Below are 25,548 nucleotides of genomic sequence, written 5' to 3' on the forward strand. Positions count from 1 at the left end.
CCTACCACTGTTAGACTTCAAGAAAACAGCAGGGTCAGTTTAAAGCTTGGTGGTCGTTCTTTTCTTCTAGTTTGAGCTAGAATTGTACAAGAAGGCTTTGTGTAGTTTGAAATTTTGGCACTACAATATCCAACTTCTGTGGTGAAGAAGGGTCTTCTAGGTGATCAGATTGCAGTTTGGAATGAAACTCTGCCTGTGATTATTTTAATAATCTCTGCTTTGTCAGTTACTTCATTTCCATCGTAGCCAGCATTGGTGTGCAGGTCAACTCTCGATGAGTCCGAGGGCTTGTCTATGTGGCACTGGCAAAACACACCAGAAGGGTGTGATCTGTAAAGTGCTCTAAAATTCTGCACTCTAACTGCCTTGTGTAAACTCTGCTAGTGCATTCTAAAATATCTAGATTGTATTAACATAGGAGTACATTAATATAAACTAGGTATCCTTAGAGTGCACCAGCTGGATCTGCACACAAGAGTAGAGCACTTTACAGATCACACCCTTCTGGTGTGCTTTGCTGCACCACATAGACAAGCCCAGAATTCATGGACTGACAGCATCTTTGTTTCTTGAGATTGCATCCAGTGTTGCTGTTTGGCAGTTTAATGCAAGGAAAAACACTTGTTGCCTCTGGAGGGAGCCATGTTCTGACATCCACCAGTAGGAGAAGGGTTGCTGTGGCAGGGCTTTTGAGAGGAATGAGCAGGGCTGCCTGGGGGGGGGGCAAGTGGGGCAATTTGCCCTGGGCCCCACAGGGGCCCCCCATGAGAATATAGTATTCTATAGTATTGCAACTTTTTTTTATGGAAGGGGCCCCTGAAATTGCTTTGCCCCAGGCCCCCTGAATCCTCTGGGGAACCCTGGGAGTGAGTGGAAAGCTAAATGGGATTTTGCAAAGGTCTCTGAGGACCACCAGTTTTGCAATTTATGGCGAAGAAGCAGCTAGCTAGCTCAAGCCCAATCTAACTCTTGCTCTCAATACCCTCTGTTTTCTTTATAGATGGCACTATGAATAATAGTTTTTTCTAGCTCTGTAATTATGCACAGCACTTTACAGTCACGGTCAAATACTTTCCTTGTCTGAGAGATTGTGCAGTCTGAGGCATTGATCCTGTAAAGACTTGCACATGGGCTTAACTTTATACACTGTGAGTAGTGTAATTTAAGTCAACAGGATTGTTTGCATTCTGCCAAGTTAAACACATTCCTAAGCATTTGCAGAATGAGGGCTTGTGAGAGCTTAAATAATGCTCTTATATTTTTTGTAGAATTTTTTATTTGAAATATATTTCCAGGTAAAAGTCACCTGCCATGAAGACTTACAGAAAATGGATCAATGCGTAAGGTATCCAGAAATGCTTTCCAGTAGCTTTAAAAGTTTGAATTAATCTGAAATGTTATTAATTTACCTATACTAGAAAATAAAATGAAATGTGTCCCTAATGTAGAAATGTTCCAGATTCCCTTTTCAAAGGAGCTGAAATTTATTAGAAGATGGTGGCTACTTGGTTACATACAATATAAAACACAAGCAGGTTTCCTGTTTGAAGAGACTCTACTACAATAATTGTTGTGGGACTCCTCCTAACTTCCTGTTTTGACTCTCTCCCCTACCGCCAATGCCTTTCTGGCTGTTTTTTTTTGTTTTTGTTTTAATCTTATGTTTGTCAGTACACATTCACCATCCTGTTGATGGTTTTCAATAAATGTCAAATATTTCCGTTCTCAATAAGTGTTTGTCCTCTCTCTCTTTCCTTCAGTTAGTGTTAAATTTCTTTTCCAGGCATTCTGGTTTCAGAAAAACACTTTTTAAAAGGAAAATCTAAATTATTTTAATTTTGCCTCGAGATTAATTGGGACACCGGTTCCACTATATCGCAGTAACGCTCTGATCCAGCATTCCCATTTTTCAAAGGGCGCGTTATGTGCTCTTTATCTATTATTTCACCTTTTTCCCCATTGCATCCTGATTTATTTTCCCTGACAGGGAGCCAAGTATTACTCAGAGATATGCAGATTATGTTCTATGGGAAGTATCTGAGAGGAAAAAGGGTGCAATAGTGCTGCCATACATCTGGTACAGAGTACAGTTGCATTGGGAGAGAAAATAACTGGAAGTGCCTGGAATTATCTCAGAACTGGAAATAAGTCTTAGAGTGGGGGAGGAAGGAAAATTGTGCTTCTGACAAGTGAAATCTTCAGTCCTTGTGCAATGTGAGCACATTTTTCAAAAGCACCTAAGTTACACTGAGACTTAGGATAAAAAATCACTTTAGGTGCTTTTGAAAATGTTATCCTATGTGTATAAATTGAAAGTCAATAAATAGTTTTCATTAGGCTTTTAAATACAAGATGGATCCTAATCACTCTTGTGGTTTAGTCTTGATTAGCTTGTGATGTATACAGATTCCTGGAATGTATTCCAGTTACATTATTTTTTAAATTAATTATATTTTAAATCTATAATAAAATCTGCTGTTTTAGGCCGGGCTGATAGAGCTGCCTATTAAAGTTGCCTGACACTTCCTGTTATAAGCAACTGAAAACAGGGTCTTATAACTTTGCCAAATCTTAACCATTCAGGTTGAAATTTTCCATGCTGGGTGTCTACCTCAGGATGGATGTTTTGGAAAACTTCAGCCAAAATGGTAGAACAGTTTCCAAAAATGAGGCTAGGGAAAAATGTTTTGTCTATGTTAATTCCAGGGACCTTTACTTTGAAAAGCTCTAGCAGCCCCATACTTGGTAGGAGGGACTTGAAATTTGGCAGGAGAGTGGCTTTTGTGTTTGGGCTTCTTGCTGTCCCCATGAAAATCTGCCCACATTTGGCCAGGTTAAAGCCTTTGAAAAATTGTACATGCTCTTTAGAGGTGACTTAGATTTTAGCAGTTAAATTCCCTAAAGAGCCAATCACAGGGAGTATACTCCAATGCAGGGCAGAGCAGGACTTTTCCTGCAGTTGCAGCTCTGGGCTGCTGAGAGCCATGTTGTGCCCCAGAACTGAGAGCAAAGATATGCATCCAAAGAAGTGGGCTGTAGTCCACGAAAGCTTATGCTCTAATAAATTTGTTAGTCTCTAAGGTGCCACAAGTACTCCTGTTCTTTTTGCGGATACAGACTAACACGGCTGCTACTCTGAAACCAGCAAAGATACTGTCTCTTTCTTGGTTTCTCAGGGCCAAACCCCACCCCCCAATGCTGGGCACAGGCAATGTGGAGGAGGAATCTGCCTGATCTGAATGCAAAGAGGAGAAGAGTCAGATCTATGCAGGGGGAGCAGATTGGGACAAGGAGCTTGAAGGGGAAGGGGGCTGTGAGCTGTGGGTGGGGGAGGGGAGGAATAACTGTGGCTGGCTGGGAAAGAAAATGGACTTGGAACCAGGGAGAGAAATAGGATCACAGTAGCACTGGGAGCCAGTAGGAAAGGGAAGGCTGAGATGCACTGACTGGGCAAGGAGACTGGAGCTGAGAAGCATTTGGACAAGGGGAAGGAGGTGATGTGGGGAGAGGTGATAGATATGATGAGGAGCCAAGGTGCAAAGAGGGAAGATTGTGATTAGGAGCTGGAAGGTTGAGAGGGGAACTTGGGATGCCTGGGCAAGGAGAGTGGGACAGGAATTCTGGAGGAATGAGGCTAGGACTTGCTATGGTAAAAATAGTATGTTAAAAGAACATTATTCGGGTTGTAAGGCAAGCACTCAACAATTAGGAAATGTGAGAATTAAGGTTGTCAGTGTTTGCTTTTGTGTAATTATGTATATAAAGAGAAAATGATCTGTCTTGTCCCTATCCTTCCCCTGAATCCTCCTTAACAGCTCCTATTCATCTCTCCGTTTTTTGGGTGATGCTGGTAACTTTGTTTTGACATGACCTCTGCTTTCAATAGTACTGTGATCCAGTAGTTTCAATAGGGAATGGATTCACGTGACTTGGATTTTTATATATATATATATATATATATATATATATATATATATATATATATATATATATATATATATATAAAATACAGTAGTGCAAAGTATGTAGAGACATTAAAAATATCTTAATGGAATGTAGTGGGCATACCAACATTGTTTTCACAGCAAGCCTTTAGAATAAGAGTGACTCATCCAGGAGTTATAGATTGTTGGTGATATCTCATGTGAAGCATGACTTTACAAATCATTCTTTCTGTATTTGGTGGGAACAGCTGTACTCTGTAGTAGCATGATTGAAGGAAATCATGAGATTAACAGAAATGGCTGCCTCTTTCAGAAACCCCATTGTTCACACTAATCCATGGTCTTGTTGGAATCAGAAGCATCTTTTTAGAGTCCTGCACACAAGATGAAAATGACATAAATGTTAATGTGCTGTCATTTATTAACATAGCTTGCTAAACTAGCCAGTACATTTGTAGGTCTACACTACAGGGCTAAGTTGACCTAAGTTACACAACTCCAGCTACGTGAATAACGTACCTGGAGTCGATGTACCTTAGGTCGAATTATTGTGGTGTCTACACCGTGCTGGGCTGACGGGAGAAACTCTCCCATCAACTTACCTTATGCTTCTCGATCTGGTGGAGGACCGGTGACGATGGGAGAGTGATTAGCGGTCAATTTAGCGGGTCTTCCCTAGACCCAAGTGTCGATGCCCCAGTAAGTGGAGACAAGCCCTAATAGTTGTTTGTGGCCAATGAAGCAGAATTTTGCCTTAAAATTTAATTTTAAATGAAGCTTCTTAAACATTTTAAAAACCTTATTTACTTTACATACAATAGTTTAGTTATATATTATAGACTTATAGAAAGAGACCTTCTAAAAATGTTAAAATGCATGACTGGCACGCGAAACCTTAAATTAGAGTGAATAAATGAGGATTCGGCACAACACTTCTGAAAGGTTGCCAACCCCTGTTTTAGCCAGTCCTTCAGCCACCCACTGGCTAGGTTGTCAGTGGCACTGGAGACCCGATCAGCATAGCGCACCGTAGCCCAGAATCCCTGAGTGATCTGCCAGCCTCAGCCTCCCAAATAGCTGGGATTACAGGAATACGCCACTGTGCCCAATATGGTAGATAGTGCTGCTAGTAAAACCCTATAAAATATAGCTCAGAACATCTAGGTTCGTTTCAGGTTTAAAAAGGACACTGCAAAGCTATTTTTCCACATCTCACTTGGCAGTGTCCTGCTCTGCTTCCTGAAAATGCTAAGGAATCTTCAGTGAATTTCCTTTTGGGGGCTGAGTGGTAATTGGCAAGAATGGAAGGATGTGATGTGATGGTTTGTAATTCTTTCCTTCACTCGGAGGGCAGAATCTACCAGGAATGTTGCACACTTCCTGTGATTAGAGGTCTCGGTGAGACTTGTGCATTACAGCATTTCCTGTGCTTTAAAGTTCTGTCTAGGGTCCAGCCCATACTGAGCCAAGGCTTTTGAAGGTAGAACCCTGCCTAGCCTGGAACCAAAGTATTGAACACTATTCTAATGTCAGCTAGAAACCTGGTTGAGCTTTCAATTCCATTCACAAGGCACCATCGGTAAGTCTGGAAAAGATCCTTAACTGTGGCTCTTAATGGCCATTCAAATGATTTCTCTTCCTGTTTCACCCATTTTCTTTCCTGCTGTTTTCCTCATAATATTTTCTGTTTCCATTTCTGGAGATAGAACTTATATTGACACTTAATCATGGTACAAACACTTGCACCATTTCTAGGCTAAGATAAAAGGTGTGATGCTAGACTATCTTAGGTAACATGTTCTAACTAATAGCTTGTCTACATTAGATGTTTCAAACATATCTGGCTGAATGAAAGCTCAGATGGGAGTATAGGCTTTAACTTGACCAGCCTAGCACAGGTTAATGTATATGCTACTTTGTCTACACTAGACTTTTCGAACATGTTAGCACCTTTACATCATAGGCCTTGTCTACACTACTGCCTAAGTCAATGTAAGTTATGTCACTCAGAGGTCTGAGTCTCTCCTCCTACCCCCCCCCCCCCCCCGCAACGTAACTTACATCAACTTTAGCATGGTGTAGACACTGCTTTATGTCCTCAGGAGACACTCTCCTGGTCACGTAGCTTTCACCTCTTGTTTACATGCAGTAATTATGTTGACGGGAGAGCGTTCTCCTGTCGATGTAATGCGTCTTCACCAGACATGCTAAATCAATGCAGCGGTGCCAATTTAGTGCTGTAGTGAAGACAAGCCCTTAGTCTAGACAAGGCTTAAAGCCTGACTTCCTCATGCTATACCTTGTTCTGCAATGCAGAGACTAGCTGACATTTGCTGAAGCCAGGGCCGGTGCTACCATTAAGGCAAACTAGGCAGTTGCCTAGGGCGCCAAGATTTGGGGGTGCCAAAAAGCAGTGCCCCCAAATTTTTTTTTTTTACAGCGTTCCTGGGCTGGGCTGCCGGCGGCGCGCTGACACCTGCAGCTCAGACTCACTCTCCCAGCACAGCGGCCGTTCCATGCAATTATTGTAATTGCCAGCGGGGGTGGCGTGCTCGGGGAGGGGGCGTAGCAGAGGTGAGCTGGGGTGGGAAGTCCTGCGCCAGCTTCCCCTCCCCGCCCTGAGGCACCCCCTTGCCCCCGCGGCAGCTCCCCGCCCCCCTGTTTGGTGCCGCAAGCCTGGGAGGGGAGGAGAATTAGAGCGGGGGTGGCGTGCTCGGGGAGGAGGCAGAGCAGAGATGAGCTGAGGTGGGGAGCTGCCGCACGGCTCCCTGGGGGGCGGGGGGAGCTGCTTTGGGGGGTAGCGCCTCAGGGTGGTGGGGGGAGCTGCTGCAGGGCTGGGGAGGGGCGCAAGGTGGAAGTTTCGCGCCCTAGGCGAAACTTCCTTGCACCGGCCCTGGCTGAAGCGTTCTTGCGCTCATGTTGTATTTAATTCTTCTTCCTTCATCCTCCCCCCCCCGCAAAGATGCAGCAGCTCAAAAAGGGGGAAATAGAACATTTTCAGCTTAATACTTGCCTACTGCTGTTGCATTTCTACGTAGGTTGACTGCGTTTCTCATTTGCAAGGTGGTCTTAAATCTTCGAGTTGTCCATTTCGTCAGCGCAGTCATGCTAGCATATTCCTAGTAAGCAGATGTGATTTGCTTTTGTCTGTTTGGATTGGATAGGAAAACAAAGACCTTTTCAGGCTTAACCGTGCACTAAAAGAAATGGCAAAGTAGCTTCTGGTTTTCCAGTGCTTTGAAATGAAAGGAGGACTGCAAATACGCTTCTGTGTGGTTTTGGGGTACTGAAGTCACTCTCAAACTAAAATAGGACACCCCTGCTACAGAACATTGCATAAAACAAGCTTCTATATTAGCAGCCAGCCGACCTGCATGAAGATTTCTGTTTGCTGTAGCAGGAGGCACATGTGGCCATGAATACTTGACAAAGTCTGTCTTTCTTTCAGCAAGGATTTTTTAAATACAGTAAAAGCTGTTTTCTCTGGCATGTTGGGTAAATGGGGGGTTCTGGTAGGTGAAAAATGCCAGTTAAATAAAAGGAAGGAAGTTTGGGTGCAGGAGGGGGCTCGGGGCGCCGGATCAAGGGAGTGCTCACCTCTGGCAGTTCCCCGCAGGTGGCAACCTGTCCCAGTAGCTCCTAGGCAGAGGTGTGGCAGGCAGCCCTGCACACTGCCCCCACCCTGAGCGCTGGCTCTGCATCTCCCACTGGCTAGGAACCCCACAGTCAATGGGAGCTGCAGGGGTGGCGCCTGCGGGCAGAGGCAGTGTGCAGAGCTGCTTGCTGCCCCTCCACCTAGGAGCAGCCAGGACAGGTCACCGCTTGTGGGGAGCCGCCCGAGGTGAGCACCCCCGGATATGGGACCTCGCACCCCAGGTCTCCTGCGCCTCAACTCCTTTCTGGCCCCGCGCCAACCAGACTATAAACCAGATCAAGATCAGAAATGCTGGTTTATAGACATTTCCGGTTGGTGAAGTGCTGGATAAAATAGCTTTTACTGTACATTTGAGCTCTTAACATCACTAGGAACTATAAATGTTCTTTTAAGATTTGAAAACGGGGGGTTGAATCTTTATAGAGTATTTATTACGTTAAAGCCAGCCAATTTATGCAGGCCTTTCCAAACTCTTTCCAGGAAACCCCGCTCCCACCCAAACTTGTCCTTGACCTGATCCAGATGGCTTACTGCTTTACTTCTTTGGATGCAGTGTTAATATCCTGTGGATATTCAGAGACTCTCAGAGCCATGTTTGAAGTCCTGTGTTCATGAACTTCTTCGTTCCCAGTATTCTTGTTTTTATTTCCCTGCCTCTCCTCCCAGAGATCGTCAGCTGTGAATTCTTGATGCCTGCTACACAGATATATTACATATGAAAGGATAATTTTGCAGTCACACAACTTTAAAGTTGGAACAGGCTTGCCTTGAATCTGCAAATTCATTATTTAAAGCCTTATCATGAGTCTCTTGTGTGTATCATAAAAAACTCTCACTGTGCATGTACTATATCTGTTCAAAGCCTAGTCCACAGTGGACACAATGGACACTTTTTTCAGTTCCTCTCTGCCCTGGTTTTGTGGATCCTCAGCTCAGGAGAACCTGGGGACTGTAATGCTAGAGGCAAAACATTCCAACTTCTCTCTGACCTTATGCTGTGCTAAGATGTTACACTTTCTCTTTGCACAAAAATTCAGTCACCTTTCCCTTCACCCATCCAAAGTGTATTGGAGCTCTGGATGCTATGTGTTTGGTGGTGTGCACATACCATATACTGGGATTACGATATGCTTTGTAATAACACAATGGATAATTATCCACTTTTCAAGGAAGAAATTCACAAAAAACCCACCAAAAGAAATGAGTATTGGGGGTGGGAAGGTGAATAACTCCTATCATATCTGTTTAAAAATAAATAAATAAATAAGACATGACACACAGTGAGAGACGCAAAGTGCCTGAGCTCAGTCCTAACAAGGCTCTGTAAGTAACAGTTCCCATCACAGAATGCAAGAGCACAAGATTTAGTCTGTGATTGAAAGAGTAAAGATGAGGCAGAATTCAAAATCACACTTCTTGTACCTGTGTTCTCAAGGGAACTGCTGTCTTTGAGTCTAAACTGAGTTTAGAGACTTATAAAGGTCTTTGTATACTACAAATACTGGTAATAATAAAGTGTGACACTTATTTTCAGTGGTCTCTGGAGACTGTTAAAGTTACATCCCTGACCAGGAGTCACAATTATTAGTAGCTGCTGGAGCTTTCTAACTTTTTGAGCCATGAGGTTGCTGACTTCAGGAAGGCCACGGTTCAGTTTAAATTTAATACAATATATTTCTTTTTTTTTCTTTTCTTCACATCAGGGATGCACCGCCTCTTCTTGCAGCATCTTTGATCCACGCTGCAATTGATGAGGTGCTACAGACTGATCTTTCTGTTTTTAAGAAGCAGAGTGTGGAAGGGGAGGAAGAAGGAGACCAGGGGAAGTTCACCTGTAAGTATAATATCCCTCTGTGGATTTCCACAGGGTGTCTGCTGGAACACTTGTAGTTTGAAATACTTCCTGGAATACCTGGTGGGATATTTTGGCAAGCCAATAGGAGCAGAGCTTTCATCATGCTGCAGAATGTGGGATGAAGGATGGCTTTGTGGTCGAGGGGCAAGCATGGAGTGTGGAGACCTGGACCAAGACTTTCAAAACTGATTAGTGATTTGGGGTGCCCAGCAAAGGGATGTGATTTTCAGAAAATGCCAAGCTACCTACTTCTTGAAAATCAGAGTTGAGTCACATTGGAAGGAGTAACTGCGCTCTAGCTCTGTTGCTAAATGAAGAAACTTCTGTGAAGAGTTGATTCAGTCTTTCTTGAGTTGTTAACCTTTTGTAATTTTGAAGTGCATTTGTTTCTTTACATGAGTAACCTTTTCAATGATTAGCTAGCGGTAGTCCATTAATGTGCCTTTTCAACCCACACTGGAATCAGTGGGGTCTCTACTATGCAGCTACATTAAACATTGTAAGTGCAACCCATTTAAATCTTTGAGCATCTCTGCCCACACTCAGGATCGAGGTGACAGTACCTATGGTCACGCTTGAGCCTGCAAGTGTCAAAATTCCAGGCCTTTACATTTGGTGAAACAACTACCTGAAGGGGGGTTCCAAGGAGTTAGGCTGTCCTCAGTGGTGGCAGATGACAGAACAAGGAGCAATGGTCTCAAGTTGTACTGGGGGAGGTTTAGGTTGGATATTAGGAAAAACTGTTTCACTGGGAGGGTGGTGAAGCACTGGAATGGATTACCTAGGGAGGTGGTGGAATCTCCATCCTTAGAGGTTTTTAAGGCCCGGTTTGACAAAGCCCTGGCTGGGATGATTTAGTTGGGGTTGGTCCTGCTTTGAGAGGGGGTTGGACTAGATGACCTCCTCAGGTCTCTTCCAACCCTAATCTTCTATGATTCTATAAGATCATCAGTACTGTAAGGACCACGTGATGATTGGTGGAGAACTGTTCTTGGACCTTCTACCTGGTGCCTCCATTTCCTCACAACCAGTTGACATTGGGGTAGGGAACAGACAGTTGCACACTGTTTGAGCACTGTGTAACAACCAGTTCCATCACATTTATTCACTAGAATTTTTAACTTTAAGCCTTACCAAACCTCCTTTTACCATTTGATTTGGAGCTAGAGTGAGGGTCGGATGCTGCAGGAATCCGAAGCTAGAAATGGAAATAATCTCTTGGGTAATCTAGTCCATCCCAGACAATGAACGTTATTTCCTGTTACACACATTCTCCAATCTGTTTTTAAAAGCCCTACAGGATGGGGCTTCCACTTCTTACCTTGCAAGACTAATCCACTGGCCATTAGATTTCATTGTCCAGAAATCTTTTCCAATATTCAGCTTAAATTTTCTTTCTTAACTTCATCCCGTAATTCTTGGCTGTATCCTTTACAGCTCCCTAAATATTTTCTCTCCCTCCTTGATGTGTACAGACTTCATGTGTTTGTAGACTGTTATCACTCCCCCTCTTTATATGCAAAGAGCTGGTTTCAATCAAATTGGCCAAGACCTAAATAGCTAGTGCTAACTCTCCTCCTCCAGAGTATAGAAAAATTATGTGGTGGTAGACTTTAATAGAGAATGTGGGAAGGGAAGTGCAGGAAATATAAACAAAATTGTTTTTAAACACAGTCTTCTCAAGACATTTAGCAGGTTTTTAGTCCCACAGATTCAGGAAACATTTTTCATTCATAGGCCAACCCAGTTTGCTTTCTTAGAATTGAGCTGATAGTAAATTGGCTCCATCTCCTGGGATACTTGAAAACTGCAGGCCCTTACGGAAAGCTGAGCTACTTAGGGCTGGTCTACACTGGGGGGGAGGGGTCGATCTAAGATACGCAACTTCAGCTACGCGAATAGCGAAGTATCTAAGATCGAATTACCTGGGGTCCACATGGCACTTGATCGACGGCCACAGCTCCCCCGTTGACTGCGCTACCGCCGCTCACTCTGGTGGCGTTCCGGAGTCGATGGTGAGCGCGTTCGGGGATCGATATATCGCGTCTTAACGAGACGCGATATATCGATCCCAGATAAATCGATTGCTACCTGCCGATACAGCGTGTAGTGAAGATGTACCCTTAGAACTGTGATCATCTCTCAATAGCTGCAAGCATTTCTTTATGAAACTGGCTTGTTCATTCCCGCAATATCCTAGATGACATTGTGGATGCCTCATAAGCCTTTCATAAATTTTCAGTCTCATAGGCCTAGCTTCTGCCATTCTTACTCACTTGAGTAATACCTTTCTCTGAGAGCAGTCCCATTGATTTAAATAGAACTACTTAGAATACTCGATGTGAGTAAGGATGGCAAAATAGCCCATGATGGACAAAGCACTAGTAATCATAAGTATTCACTCACTGCATATAGACTGCTGCTGTTTTCTGATTCATTGGATTTAATCCTTTTGTATTCTGACTGTGCCAACAGAAGGTTGCCTAGAGGGGGACACAGTGGTGCTAACTGCCCATGCTTCCTGTTTTTTGGGGGGAGGAGGGCACAGTTGACTGCTACAGCTCCCAAAGTAGATAAAACCAGTTAGTAAGAGTTGGGACTAGCACAATTCCCAGGCAGCCTCTGCCAGCGGGGTTCCTATAGAGCCTGGCTGGAATTTAAGTTGCCTTCACCAGTTAGAATCCTCAGGGCAGTATGGTCATGATACTGCTGATTACCACCCTCCAGGATAATCTACTTTCCAAAGCAACTGCCACACAGGGTTAAGGAGATGCAATTTGTGCCCTAGGTACTCAAGGTGAAAGTGTGGCTCAATATTTGTATCCCCTTGATTGGATTCTAGATGTGGGTTTCTTTCTTTTGGGGATAGGGTGTGTGGAGGTTAGAGTTCTGTAGCCAATGTGATTTCACCAGTGTAGTGCATGTCACTGGGTGAGAACCAGAGATCTATGTCATTGTGGCCCTATGTAGTCTAGAAAAGCAAGCTTAAATGTTTTAAACAAGGGTCATTCTTATGGCACTAAAAGAAATTCCAAAAACAGAAAGGCAAACCAACAAACCTACCTTTTTGAAGATGACCTTGCAAAAATTTTAGTAGTCTGAGCAGTGTGGTGTAAGGTAGGAAATGGAGGCACAAGTCCACTCAATTTTGCCTTTATTTATAAATAAATCACTTTCTGAAAATTTATAGTTTCTGATCATATATTTGGCAGATAATAAGTAGATAAGATGGAACAGCTGGGGGCCCAAGTTACTGAGTTTCAGGGTTCTGGGTTGCTCTTAGACACTTCATGATGATCTTCTCAGTGTCTGGTGCAGCATTCTCCTACTTGGTCCCTGGTTTGCTTATTTTTTGTTTGTTTAATATCTTTCCACATGACCTATTCATTACCTTTCTTCCAGTCAACATTGAGTATTGAGTCTTGTGTAACCTGTGCAATACACATGTGCAAGCTTCAATTAACATAACTTTTGCTGTCTACGCTATTTTTGTCATGTCTCCTTGTCACTGTACTACTGTTTTTCCTCAACATAGGGATTTTTTTTTAGCATTACATTTTATCTTCAACACAATACATTCCATAAACAAATCACCTTTGTGCTGTCAGCTATGAGTATTATTTAAGTAAGCCTACATAAGAGAGAAATTGGCAAGACAACTCATGTCAAGCAAAAGCTAAGCTATAGACTTAATATAAGTATTACCCTGGCCTGTCTAAGCTTGTTCACTACACATAATTTACTGTTAATAGTTTGATTAATGAAATGTAACCCTTATTTTACCATTCAGCAATTCTTCAAGTTTCAATATCATAATTCAATAAATGTATATCATCCTACATTATTTATTAACATAACCTTTACTTTTTATTTAAGTAGAAAAATTATGAAAAACATATCGTTAATGTCATCCTATTATCTTTTCCAAACATTGGTTTCCAAGTAACCTTTTACTCAAAATGTAGCTTGTAAATCATTTAAAAAAACCTGTCCGCTAACCATGGCATGGAGTTCACAAACCACTTAATTCTTACATAAAGAATAAAAACAAGAATGGAAAAATATAAAGCAAAACCAGAACAAAAATCACAGAAAAAAGAGAAATGAGACAAGATACAAAGGGACAGAAAAAATAGGAGTTGTGGAAAGAATATGGACAGAAAGCAAAAAGGACGCAAGAAACTATGCTAGAGTATGAGGGGATGGGGGGGAAATATAGCACTTGAAACCGTCCAGCTAAGCACATACCTGAACTATGTATATGTGTGTTTTTATTATGGTTTCCCCAGGGCCGGCTCCAGGGTTTTGGCCGCCCCAAGCAGCCACCAAAAAAAAACAAAAAAAAACCCGCGATCACAATCTGCGGCGGCAATTCGGCGGAAGGTCCTTCGCTCCTAGTGGGAGTAAGGGACCGTCCGCCGAATAGCTGGACCTGCCGCCCCTGTCCGGATTGGCCGCCCCAAGCATCAGCTTGCCAAGCTGGTGCCTGGAGCCGGCCCTGGGTTTCCCTTGCCCTACTTTTCAGTTGCTTATTAAACCCACTTGTCTTGCCTTAACTGTAGAGCAGGAGCCATCTTTCACTCTGTTTATACAGTGCCTAGCACAAAGGGGCCTCGCTCCTCACTGATTCCCATAAGTACTATTATAATACAAATATTAAATAACTTTGTTGATTTGCTAGGATATACTTTAATCTTTTAAAAAGATAAATTTTTGCCTTGAGATGAGACTTGCCATGATAGACTAGAATACCATTGATCTTTCATGAAAATAGACTTCAAACTAATTTTAAAAACTTGGGTTAGTGACACAATATCACCATACTGTTTAAATGCCTGGTTAAGGAAACGTGCCTCACAGGCATTATGGTGTGTAATGGCATGCATATTTAGACTATATTAACCAGCATATGTAGATCATCTAAATTGATCTTCTCAATTTAAAAATAGCTGCATATGTGGTGAGTGCATGTCTCAGAATTAAATATCTTGCCTATTTAAAATTTCTAAAAAATAAGTAAATCAAAAGTGATTATATCACAGACCGACCACTTGCCAAAATTTGCTGCATTAAATCAAAGCTCTTTTCATTCTCAGGGTGCAAGAAAGTATCTGAAACTGGACATCCAGTACCATGGATAAGAGAACGTGCTTGAGAAACTGGAGTTAATGCTGAGACATTCTTAGTGCTAGCAAGAGTTGCTATAATATAGAAATTGAGAAGGTAGTTTACCCAGTAAAGAATTTCAGTGCTGTAAAGTAGGAAGATCTGTGATAGTTAATTGCTTTGGCTGTATAGATGCTCTACTCACCCTTTAAGCAAGTTGATTTAGCATTGGGTGATAGTTTTTACTTAGACAGCAAACTTAAAATTTCAGCCTACTTGAGAGACCCTGCATTGCTAAGCTAGAAATTATCACAAATATCACAGTTTATTGCTCACCAGACTGAATGCTGGGATTAATGAAATTTGAGATGAGTCCAGGAAAGGATTTGAGTGTCTGGCTAGTACTTTTTATGTTGCTCTCTACGGGTGTTGTGATTCTGCTCTGTAATGGCAAAGCAGTAATGTGGCAGAGATGGTCTTCTGTCCCTCATGCTTTTAACATCTGATAGTTCACTCTCTGTGTGAAAATGATTAAACTGTTGTCTTCTTCAAACACTTCTGCAGTCTGATTAAGCTGGGCTACTACCCAGTTGATCCCTCAAGTGATACGTTCTGTGTGTATCCATTATTTTAGGTGACTGTAATTCAACTACACATAACCCGGGTCTAACTCAGACTAATATTTGTGACTTGTGTCAAGACAACAGCAGCCCTGTGCACAGTCTTAGAGTTTTCTGATCTGCATCTAATTTTCTTTATAAACGGATACACTTCCACCATTATGCACAATACATTCCACTCTCAATTCCCAGTACTGAATCTTTTATGTCCAATCTACTAAACTGACTTTGATCCTCGTTGTGACCTTAAGCGGTCTATTGCCCTGGAGAACTGTCTGCCATTTGATAGCACGATGAACTTCAGAGGTAATAACTATTTAATAAACTGGGTGACTGAAAGATCCTCTTGTCCATAATACTGTACTGTTGGGTCAGAACTTTTTGCCTGTGATTCTAAGAGGGGTTTGACTCAGAAGCGTATGGACCAAGCATCATAATATATACTTGTTGCTTCTTTTTTCATAGTGTCCCAATGGAGTGACTTTCGGAGGAAGTGTTCTGTGTATCCATAGGCACTCTTGTACCAGTGGATTAAAGGGAGGGATAGAACTATGGCTCCAAGTCAGAGGCTAGTACAGGCAGAATATGTTGAGAGAATGCATGTAGACCTAGGGAAGGAAACTTGTAGGAAAAGACAAGTGAGGGGTAAGTAGGAGAGAGGATATTGGGTTTGAATATCATCATTTGTTTTCCTCCTCCTTTTCCCAAACATACAACTAAGTCACCTACTGTCTCTCTGCCATCAGTGCTGGATGGAGGCTCTTTGCAGCGCTGTTTCTTTAATAAGCTGCGAGACATCTGCTGTGAATGGCAGAAGCAACTGCCATCCCTGAAGTCACTGAAGCGCTTCCTGCTTATTTCCAGCCATGCCATCCGCAACGTCCGCCGGAAAATGGAGGACAGACATGTTTCTCTCCCAGAATTCAATCAGCTCTTCGGCTTGTCGGTAAGTGTCTGGGGCCAGGAGAGGTCAGTTCTAGCATTCAAATACCCCTTGAAACACACTTGTGTCCTAGTATCACAAAGTGATCACTTTTGGGAGGTGCTACTAAGGATTTACTGACAGCAGTCCTTTTATCAGGTCTGTACTGGAGCAGAGACCTACTGGATCTGTGTATTTGGGCTAGCTATATAGCAGTTTTTTGTGACATTGATATGCTCCCACCACAAGGGGGAGAGAGGGAAAATAACTCACTTTGGAAGTGGGGGGCTGTTGCTATATTTTGTGAGAGAATTGATGATGTAAAGATGAAAAATAGCATTTTGGTTGAGGATTCAGGGATGCTTACTAAAGATATAATGGAACCACGCAACCTTCCAATCTGCCTTCTCAATTCCTATTCCTTTTCAAGAATCTGGTCAGTGATCAACAAGGAGCAAAGAAAAATAACACATACCCCCATGAGATGCATATTCTATCTATTTTACACATTGGTAAACTGATGCAAATTACCCAAGGTTACACGCAGTTAGTGGGAAAGCTCAGAGTAAAATACAGGCATCCTAATTCCTACTCTCCAAGTCAGTTTGCTAGATCATGCCACCTTACTTTCTTTTCCCGGGGAAGATCATGGTGTTTGTGGCTCTGTGTATTTGCGTAGCATTGTGTCTATGTGCCTATGTGCACACATTCTTTCACTGAAATAATTGCCAGATTTTATGCAAGCAACTTTTATTTATGAACTCTTTGTATCTCCCTCCTGCCAAAAGGATGACGTTGATCGAGCATACTTTGCTGTATTTGATGGCCATGGTGGAGTGGATGCCGCCAATTATGCAGCAACTCATTTGCACATAAATGTTGCATTACACAAGGAGATTCTTAAGAATCCAACTGAGGCCTTGAAAGGCTCTTTCCAGCAAACTGATGAAATGTTCCTTTTCAAAGCTGAAAGAGAGGTGAGTGCGTAGAGTAGGTTGCCCACCCTCCAGGACTGTCATGGAGTCTCCAGAAATTAAAGCTTGTCATGTGATGAAACCTCCAGGAATACATCCAATCAAAATTGGCAACCCTAATGTAGAGCCAGATTCCATTGTAGTTAAGCAATTGGAGAATTGCTTGGGTGACAGTAAAAATTAATGGTGTTATGCAGAGAATTTTGATCTCATACAGTTAGACTTTGAATTCATTCTGATTTTGTTTGCCAAGTATCCTAAGTGGAAAGTATTTCATTGGTCAAATTAAATTCTCCCTTCTCATAAGAACCAGTGCCTGCAAGTTCAGGGAGATGGAAACTTTGAAGTGAGGAGTTAGTGCTATTTCAGGATCCTTAACCAGGATCCTTAACCTCAGGGAATATACAGGCAACAAAGAGTTGCTTCCCCGTGAGGGGGGGGGGGGAAAAGACTAGCCCCAATTGTATCTGCATAATTTAATACAGAGGCAAATAAAATCTTTGTATTTATTTTCTTAAGGCTGGTTCCACTAGCACCATCACTGACCTTTCTCTTCCTCCTTTCCCCATATTCGGAAGAGTGAAGTTGGTGCATGGCAAGATAACTGGAGGATGAGAGATTTTAAAAATGAGTTAAACGAGGTTCTTGAGTTCAAAGTATTGTAAAGGAACTAAAAGTGGTAAAGGTCAAATGAAGGACACTCTTCCATCTTTATAGCAGCAGCATTGAAACTTGACCATTCAAAGTGCAACAAGGATGGCTTTTTATAATGGACTGTAATACAGTAGTGAAGAAATGCTCACCCTGAGAATATTTTTTCACTGTCGCTGGGAAGGCAGAGATAGGGTGGCTACATCTGTTTGTATGGGGAAGAAAAGTCACGTTCAGTACTGAAAAGGTTCTTGCTGCTGAAGTTAAAATCAAACTGATGCCTCTGCTTTTCAGAAAAACCCAAATAACCAAATGGTTCTGGGCCCTTTGAAGCTAACGCTGGAGTTAGCGAAGACAAGGGGAAGAGAATAACTATAGCAGTGTCAGACACTTGAATGCTAGAATAGAGTTTCTTCTAAACCTGTGTTTTCTCTTATGTCTGCACCTTTTATTCAGTGGATTGCCATTCACAAAGGTCTAAATTGCTGCATAGTTAACGACCTTTAATTAACCCTAATTAAGGTTAAGATTTTGTCATGGTTATTTTTAGTAAAAGTCACAGACCGGTCACGAGCAATAAACAAAAATTCATGGAAGCCGTGACCGGTCTGTGATTTTTGCTGCTGCGGCTCCATGGTTTTCCCCTGCCACCGTGGAGGCTGGGAGCTGTGGGACCAGTTCCCCCTCTGCCCATGGCATCTGAGAACTGCAGAGTGACCATATTTCCCAAAGAGAAAACAGGATACCCCCAGCCTCTCTCCTGAGGCGTCCCGCTCCCCACTCGAGGCTGTCACCCATCACTGGAACCCTGACGAGGGCCCCCTCAGAGGTCTGCCACCTGTTGCTGGAACCCTGCCATGGCCCTGCTGGCTGCCAGCTCCAGAGTCCCGCAGCCCCTGGGGCTGAAGCAGAGAATGTCACGGAGGTCTCTGGAAGTCATGGATTCCGTGACTTCCATGACCTGCATGACATAAACGTAGCCTTAACCCTAATTTACAATGTTATGATGTTAAACTGCAGTTTAACTTGCACTGCTCTGTTTCCCTTTGTAGAGGCTGCGGAGTGGTACAACAGGTGTATCTGCCTTAATTGTAGGGAACAGGTTACACATAGCCTGGGTTGGAGACTCCCAGGTAATGTTGGTGCAGCAGGGAAAAGCTGTGACCCTGATGGAACCTCACAAACCTGAAAGAGAAGTAAGCCTGTTTTCTTTGGCTCTCTCCTCTGATGGCTGTAATTAATTTACTTTTGGCTCACTGAATCTCTTTAAATGAAGACCTGGCCAACTACCAGCTGACACTGAACTGCTCTCTTTGTAGACAGCTTTTATAAAAAAGGTCTCTAGGTAGCTTTGGAACTATTTGGAATCTCTAGATTCCCTGGAGTGTGGCACGTATGCAAGTCTATAACTAGAATGACAAACTGAGCTGATGGTATTGGTGGCTGATCTCATCCTTGCAATGGATGAGGATACGGTCTGTTAGCAGTTGTTAAATGGTCATGAGTTACAGCTTTTAAATGTAAAGTCTCTAGCAGGACTAGATGGATCCACTTCTCAGTGATTTCATCCCTTTTAAGTTGGACAGTTATGGAGCATAGTAATGATGTGTCAGTCTTGCCTTTCTCCTGTCTAGTTGTGTGTTCTCAATGCATGTTTTTCCAAAGGAAAAAAGGATTGTGCTGAAGAACAGACTTGATCTGTACTCTCAGTTGCGAATGCCCTTAAAAAAAAATAAAAAGAACCTTCTGAAAACTGTAGTACTATGGAATTTTGCATACATAGCAACCATGAAAAATCTACAACTGCGAGCCTTTTATTTAACAAAAGTAACTGATTTTTTTTAAAGTCACCATTGAGTTAGTAAATAAACGTTTTAATTTCAGACCTGGCTTACATAATAGCATCGTTCAAAAAGCAGTAATAGTCTAGTATCATAACTGGCTTAATTAATCTTACATTTCTTTTTATTACAGTAGGTCAAATATAACTAAACTGATTTATGTACAAACTGAAAAGGCAGTCGCAAGTTTTTAGGGATGGCATTGCATGAACCTTCTTCTTTATAGTATGAACAATATAAAAGTTTTTGTAGGGCTTGAGGAATATGGATTATATTAATGAAAATGAAATTTGCCTCTAAATGCACTTTTTATTTGTACATCTAAAAACCTTAGCTTTACAATTATCCTTTTCTTCCTACTTCCATTCACAATCTTAAATATTTGCACAGTGATGGGGATATTGCTAGTTTGTTCCTATAGAAATGACCTAGACAGGGATTCTTCCCTTTTGTTTCACGAACAAGCAATGGTGCAGTCATAGGGAAGATGTCTTGTCGTGTCTTGTTCATGTATACTCAACTGAACATTGCAATAAGACTGTTTGTTTTGTTTTTTTTAATAAGCACATTTTTCTCTGAACACTATTGATTCCCATTTATTTAAAAATATAAAGCTGTTTGCATCCTACTATAAGTATACAAGTTGAAGGGATTTAAGATTTTTCTCTGCAACACTGGCTAGCAGTGAATTTAGTGAGATCTGGGGTATGCTCTTAGTATAAAGAGTTGATGTGCTTCTTTCTTCTAGGATGAAAGAATGCGAATAGAAGCCCTAGGTGGCTGTGTGACCTACATGGACTGCTGGCGGGTCAATGGAACCCTTGCTGTTTCCAGGGCTATTGGTAAGTAAGGCCATCTAAGTTAGTCAAAATTGAATTATCCTTAAACGCATAATCTAAAAAATCCTGGGGCTGAATTAAGTAGACAACCATTCATTAATAAAGAGATTATAGTGTTTGCCCAGCTTGGGCCAAAGAGTAAATTGCTTCTATTATTGTAATTGCTTGAATAATGGAGTATTAAATTGCTTGGTCAGCACAACCCTTATCAGTTTTTGAAGGAAAAAATAAAACTAGTTCAATTCCTTCTTTGAAACCTCTATAATAACATATCATGTTGCAAATGAAAGCCCAACAAGCTCGCAGAGTATATTGTACATGATACTAGAGCAAATATTGGCTTCTGATCTGATAGATGTCTGAATATCTCCATATAAGGTGGGTGAGTTAATATCTTATTGGATCAACTTCTGTTAAATAAAGAGACAAGCTTTTGACCTTAGAGGTTTTTTTATTTATCCATTTTAGTATCTACAAGTTGTTCTCTTCACTGTGTTTCAGAAGTCAAATTGTAGTGTCATCCTTCAAACTGCAAATAGCTAACATAAACATTAGCAGTGGACCATTAGCATTTAAATGCTAATATTCCCAAATGCCGTGCAAAGAACTTTCTTGGACGCTTGCCACTTAAAGTGAAATGAGAAAAGACCTTAGGCAGCAGCAGTGAATGAAGAATTGTAATGGCTGAACTGAAGCAAGTTATCATACATTTATACAGTATCTTTTTTAATTGAGAAGTGGTAAGCTTGTCTCACTTGTGTTGAAATGAATGTGTACAGGTGGAACTGTTGATTTAAGTATTTGGGCACTCTGCTGCATGAAAGGGGATGTTCTTATTCCTGTTTATCGCTAATGAAAATAAACTTCCTCCCTGGCGTTCCAAGGATTTCACAAGATACACACTTCTCTCAAAAAAAAACAAAAACAAAAAAAACCCAACCCCAAAGTATCCCAGCATTTTCTGAGGGAGGAAAATTTGAGGTTTTCCTTGGTGAGCTCCTCATATCATTCTGTTCTAGAGGAGCAGTATAATGAGCCATGGTACCATCCCCAAAACACAGTAAATGCCCTTAAATCCATATGAATCCCAGGGGATCGTCAGGAGTTGAAGTCCTTCTCCATTGGCTCTGTAGCCCCCACCCATCTCTTTCCTTCATGGGGCATTGAAAGAGCTGTGCATGGATCTCGGAGATATGATCTGTCCCTAAAAGAAACCATTGCAATGCTGGGAATCATAGAAACAATTGGCTGGTGAGGAGAAAATGGCTCATATTGAAGTAATCAGATTTGTATCTTTTCTTGTTAGGTGATATATATCAGAAGCCCTATATCTCTGGAAATGCAGATGGTAATTCATTTGAGCTGACAGGTTCTGAAGATTACTTGCTCCTGGCCTGTGATGGATTCTTTGATGCCATCAGACCATATGACGTGGTGGATCTGGTCCTAGATCACTTAAAGCAAAACAAAGGAGATGGTCTCAAGGCAGCAGAGAGACTGGTGTCTGCAGCAAAGGAAAATGGATCCAGTGATAACATCACTGTCTTGGTGGTCTTCTTAAGGGATCCCCAAGACATCTTGGCAGACTGCTTGAGAGACCCTAAAAGCCTCAGTGTTGATGAGGGTGCAGAGGATTCACCCTTTAACTTTTTCAGCTCTGAGATGAACAATCAGAGCGACAGCCACACAACGACAAAATCTTAACTCACATATGTTCCACAAAAGAAATTTTCTTTCCATTGAAGAAGCCTCTAGTAGGATGGGTAAAATGTCAGGAATAAGGTGACCAAAAGTCCACAAAGAAAAATGTCAGAGCTCATCTTACTATATCCATTGTCCCCTCTTCCCCTGAAACAGCTGAGCAGGCTGGATGACTTGTGCAGCTACTTCTTCCCTGGAAATAGTTTTAAAGTGTTTGCCAGGTTGCCAGTTCATGTCCCTCTTGTCCTGGAGGTGGTAAGGAACGTATAAGCTAATGGAGGAGAATACTTATTTGTATTATGCTTATTTGGCTTCTGCTTTAATTTAAAATAGTGCTTAAAACAGAAAGCTAACATGCACATAGTTAATTGTAATGTTACCTATTTTGGGGTGGGGTGGGGAAAGCCATCATCAAAGAGAAGCTTTTTACTGCACACTATCTCTATGAACAGGTTCAGTATTCTAGAGGATTAGGTGTCCAGGAGTGGGATCTTGTGTTCTTCCTTATATATCCTCAGAGACCTCTCAACTTCATCATTTGGTACCAAAGACAACATTGTGAAAGAGGGTGATGTAATATAAACCTCATCCTTTTAAAGAGCAATTTAACTTTTTGCATTTTATGGGGAAAATAAAATGAAACACTTAAGGAGGGAAACTAGGAATATCCCAAACAGAAGAAGCAATTTGTAGTTAGTTACTTTCTGGCATGGTCTGGTAATCAATTTAATTGACTGATATGGAAAGACTAACTATAGAGTAAGGGTGAATTATTTCTGTGACACAAACACCCTTTATTAGCTCTTTGGTAACCTGAAAAGAGAGGACACTTGCTGACTGTGTTTGAAAGGGGTCCATAGAAATTGTGTGTGTATATGCTCTGCCAATTCAATAGGCCCTGTACTTGCCACATCCTTTTTTATGGTTCGCTATAAACAAAGTGAAGTATTTTATTTTTTTCTTTTTTATAAAGTTTTTGAGTATTTACTGAATGTTATGATTGTGGGAACTTTTTTTGCAGTGTTACTGTATTTTGTTGTGGGGTTTTTTTTATTTAAATAATTAGGATTTTTAAAATGTACACTTTTGTTGTCTGGCTTTAAAAACTGGCCACCTTCAAGTGCCTTAAATGTTTCAGAAAAGGATGGGAAAGGTTAGTTTTCTATCAAATTCAGGTGACCGTGTTCTAGTTATGTTTTTAAAATTTGATTTAATTAATATAAATATTTTAATGCACTTACAGCTCTTTCATTTTTTTGTGAATGACTGAGCAGGAACTATGTTCCAAGAACATCTTGTTTTTCTGTGTTGCCAAACTTTGTGTTGATTGTGAGACTCCTGATATTTAGTGTTTTCTTAAAGGCCCCAGCTAGCTGGCCTCAGGTTATTTACCTGAGAATCTTTGATTTCGTTTAAAAAAATTTCTAACCCTCAGTTTTGTAGAGGAAAACAAACCCTGTGTGCTCCAGTACCATTGTGCAGATGTTCAATAAAAAGAACCCCAAGTGTTTAATTAAAAAAAAAATGTTAGGTCTGACTCCTGGTTGCTGGATGTTTGGCAATACTTCATTTATGATATATATTTGATACAGTAACTTTCTGAGGAGGTGAGTTGAGATTATGCTAGAGAACCACGTGACCGGTATATAACATGCCTGGGTGCAAGCATGCAGAATGTGTGCATATATAATTGCATTGCTTAGCAGGTAGTAGACTCATGACAGTCACGATCAGTGCTGCTGGAGCCGCTAGTCTGATTCTGTCACTGTTCCCATCACCGTGACACTTTCTGTATTAGCAGGATCTGAGAGCTGTATTGCAAATTTATTTTATAGCTTTTTTGTATCTGAACAGGAAAAGCAGCCCATCAAGTGGTGGGATTGTAACATCACTTTTGACTTTGGCACACTGTTGTCATATAGCAGTCCTGTTGGTTAAAATACCCTGAATATTTTAAATTGGAAATGTTTTAAGGGGAGTAAATGTCTATGGAAAATTGAGATTTGTCTTAGCTTGATCAGATAGCAGCCTTAAAATAATGAGGTGGGGCGAGGAGGCAGAGCAGCACTGATTGTGCTCATGCTATGATAAGCTGTCAGCTAACACAAGAGAATTCAATTATCCAAGTGATTTATTTGTCAGGTTACCCCAAAAGATGGTACAATTCAACATGGTAACTCCCTTTGTAGGGGGTGGGGGAATATTCCACCACCTAGTAACTCTGACAATGGCTCTGTTATTGTATTATGGAAAGGCAGTAACCTCTCCATAGTTAAGGTTGAAACCATTTTTCTGTTATAAAGAGAAATTCTGCTAACCTTCTAAACTGCTTGGGAGAAGCTTTCTCTACTGCAAGTGAGCTAGGTAAGGTGGTAGGTCAGAGGGAATTTTTTGTGCCAAATCTGGCTGTTCAATTTTGGAGACTTCCCTGATTATAAGAATAATTCAGTGAATCTTTGTCATATCCTACCTCTAGAATGATGCAACCCAGAAACTTCGGCTTAGGTTTGTTTTCAGGGGTTTTGGTGACCACTAGTGCATTTTGGCATCTTGAAGAGACAGGTCCCCATATGGAGAAATAGAACATTCTGTCTGTGTCTTATGGACCTCTCAGGTTCACTGTTACTTTTCTCAAAACCAGGATAGCTTATAGAGGTGGTGTAAGATTTGGAAGATTCATAAAGTTGCTGTTTTGTTTCAGAACTCTGCCAGCATTTCAAAGATATGGAGGGAAGCAGGCAGACTTTAAAAGCCAAGCCCTTTGTCCTACCTTTCTGTTATAAACTTCTGCCCGGTAATGCTGCCAAAATTAAACAAATCCACCTGAAACTTCTGACTGAGCTCCTTGCCAGGTGAGAATATCTTAACCAACTATCAAGTGACTAAGACATGATATTTTTCAGATATGGGAGCTAAAATGAGTACTATCCCTATTGTGCTATTAATTTTCATATTTAAACTCCCTTTAAAAATGAAACTAATTGCAGAATTTCTAGTCTGCCTCAACAAATGGCTGCAGAATCCCGGAATCTTTCTGTGGAACTTAAGTTCAGCTTCCGGGACTAAACACGCTCTTGAAATAGAAATGGGTCTATCATCCATGAGTGTACTAGAAAACTAGTATAATTGTCTGTCTGATCAAGAGAAGTACTGGACATGACACACTTTAGATACTGGTAGCAGAGTTCAAATGGGCACCATCAACTTAAAAATCACATTTGTCTGAAATTTATTTTTTTTTACCTTCATGTGTTAAGGTTACTATAACCTGAGCAAGACGGGGGCAGGGAGGAGAATATAGTCTTTATTTTGTCAGTCTGTTTCTGCATTTAACAGCAATTTATATACTGTTTCCTCTGTGTAGTCAGTCAGATTTCCCTGATTCTGGGGGTCTTTTACATAGCAATAGTAAAGGCGGGGAAAGTGATGTGAAACCACAA

At 41.4% G+C, this 25,548-nt stretch overlaps 1 protein-coding gene across 8 annotated transcripts in view; it reads left to right on the forward strand.

Moving 5' to 3' along the window:
* The window catches only part of PPM1F (protein phosphatase, Mg2+/Mn2+ dependent 1F), a 44,770-nt gene that overhangs the window by 14,364 nt on the left and 4,858 nt on the right, over positions 1-25,548 (forward strand). For 2 of the 8 annotated variants that reach the window (XM_065568390.1, XM_065568393.1), the window contains exons 2-7: positions 9,303-9,433; positions 15,927-16,126; positions 16,891-17,079; positions 18,780-18,923; positions 20,317-20,410; positions 21,714-22,189. In XM_065568390.1, coding sequence (XP_065424462.1) covers positions 9,303-9,433; positions 15,927-16,126; positions 16,891-17,079; positions 18,780-18,923; positions 20,317-20,410; positions 21,714-22,111 — 1,156 coding nt within the window. In that variant the 3' untranslated portion in view covers positions 22,112-22,189. Of the gene's footprint in view, positions 1-9,302; positions 9,434-15,926; positions 16,127-16,890; positions 17,080-18,779; positions 18,924-20,316; positions 20,411-20,908; positions 21,148-21,713; positions 22,364-24,809; positions 24,961-25,548 lie in introns of all 8 variants that reach the window. The other 6 variants (XM_065568394.1, XM_065568387.1, XM_065568389.1 and 3 more) reach the window with 6 other exon arrangements.

This window comes from Chrysemys picta, chromosome 15, assembly GCF_011386835.1.
Source record: "Chrysemys picta bellii isolate R12L10 chromosome 15, ASM1138683v2, whole genome shotgun sequence".
NCBI classification, from domain to species: Eukaryota; Metazoa; Chordata; order Testudines; family Emydidae; genus Chrysemys; species Chrysemys picta.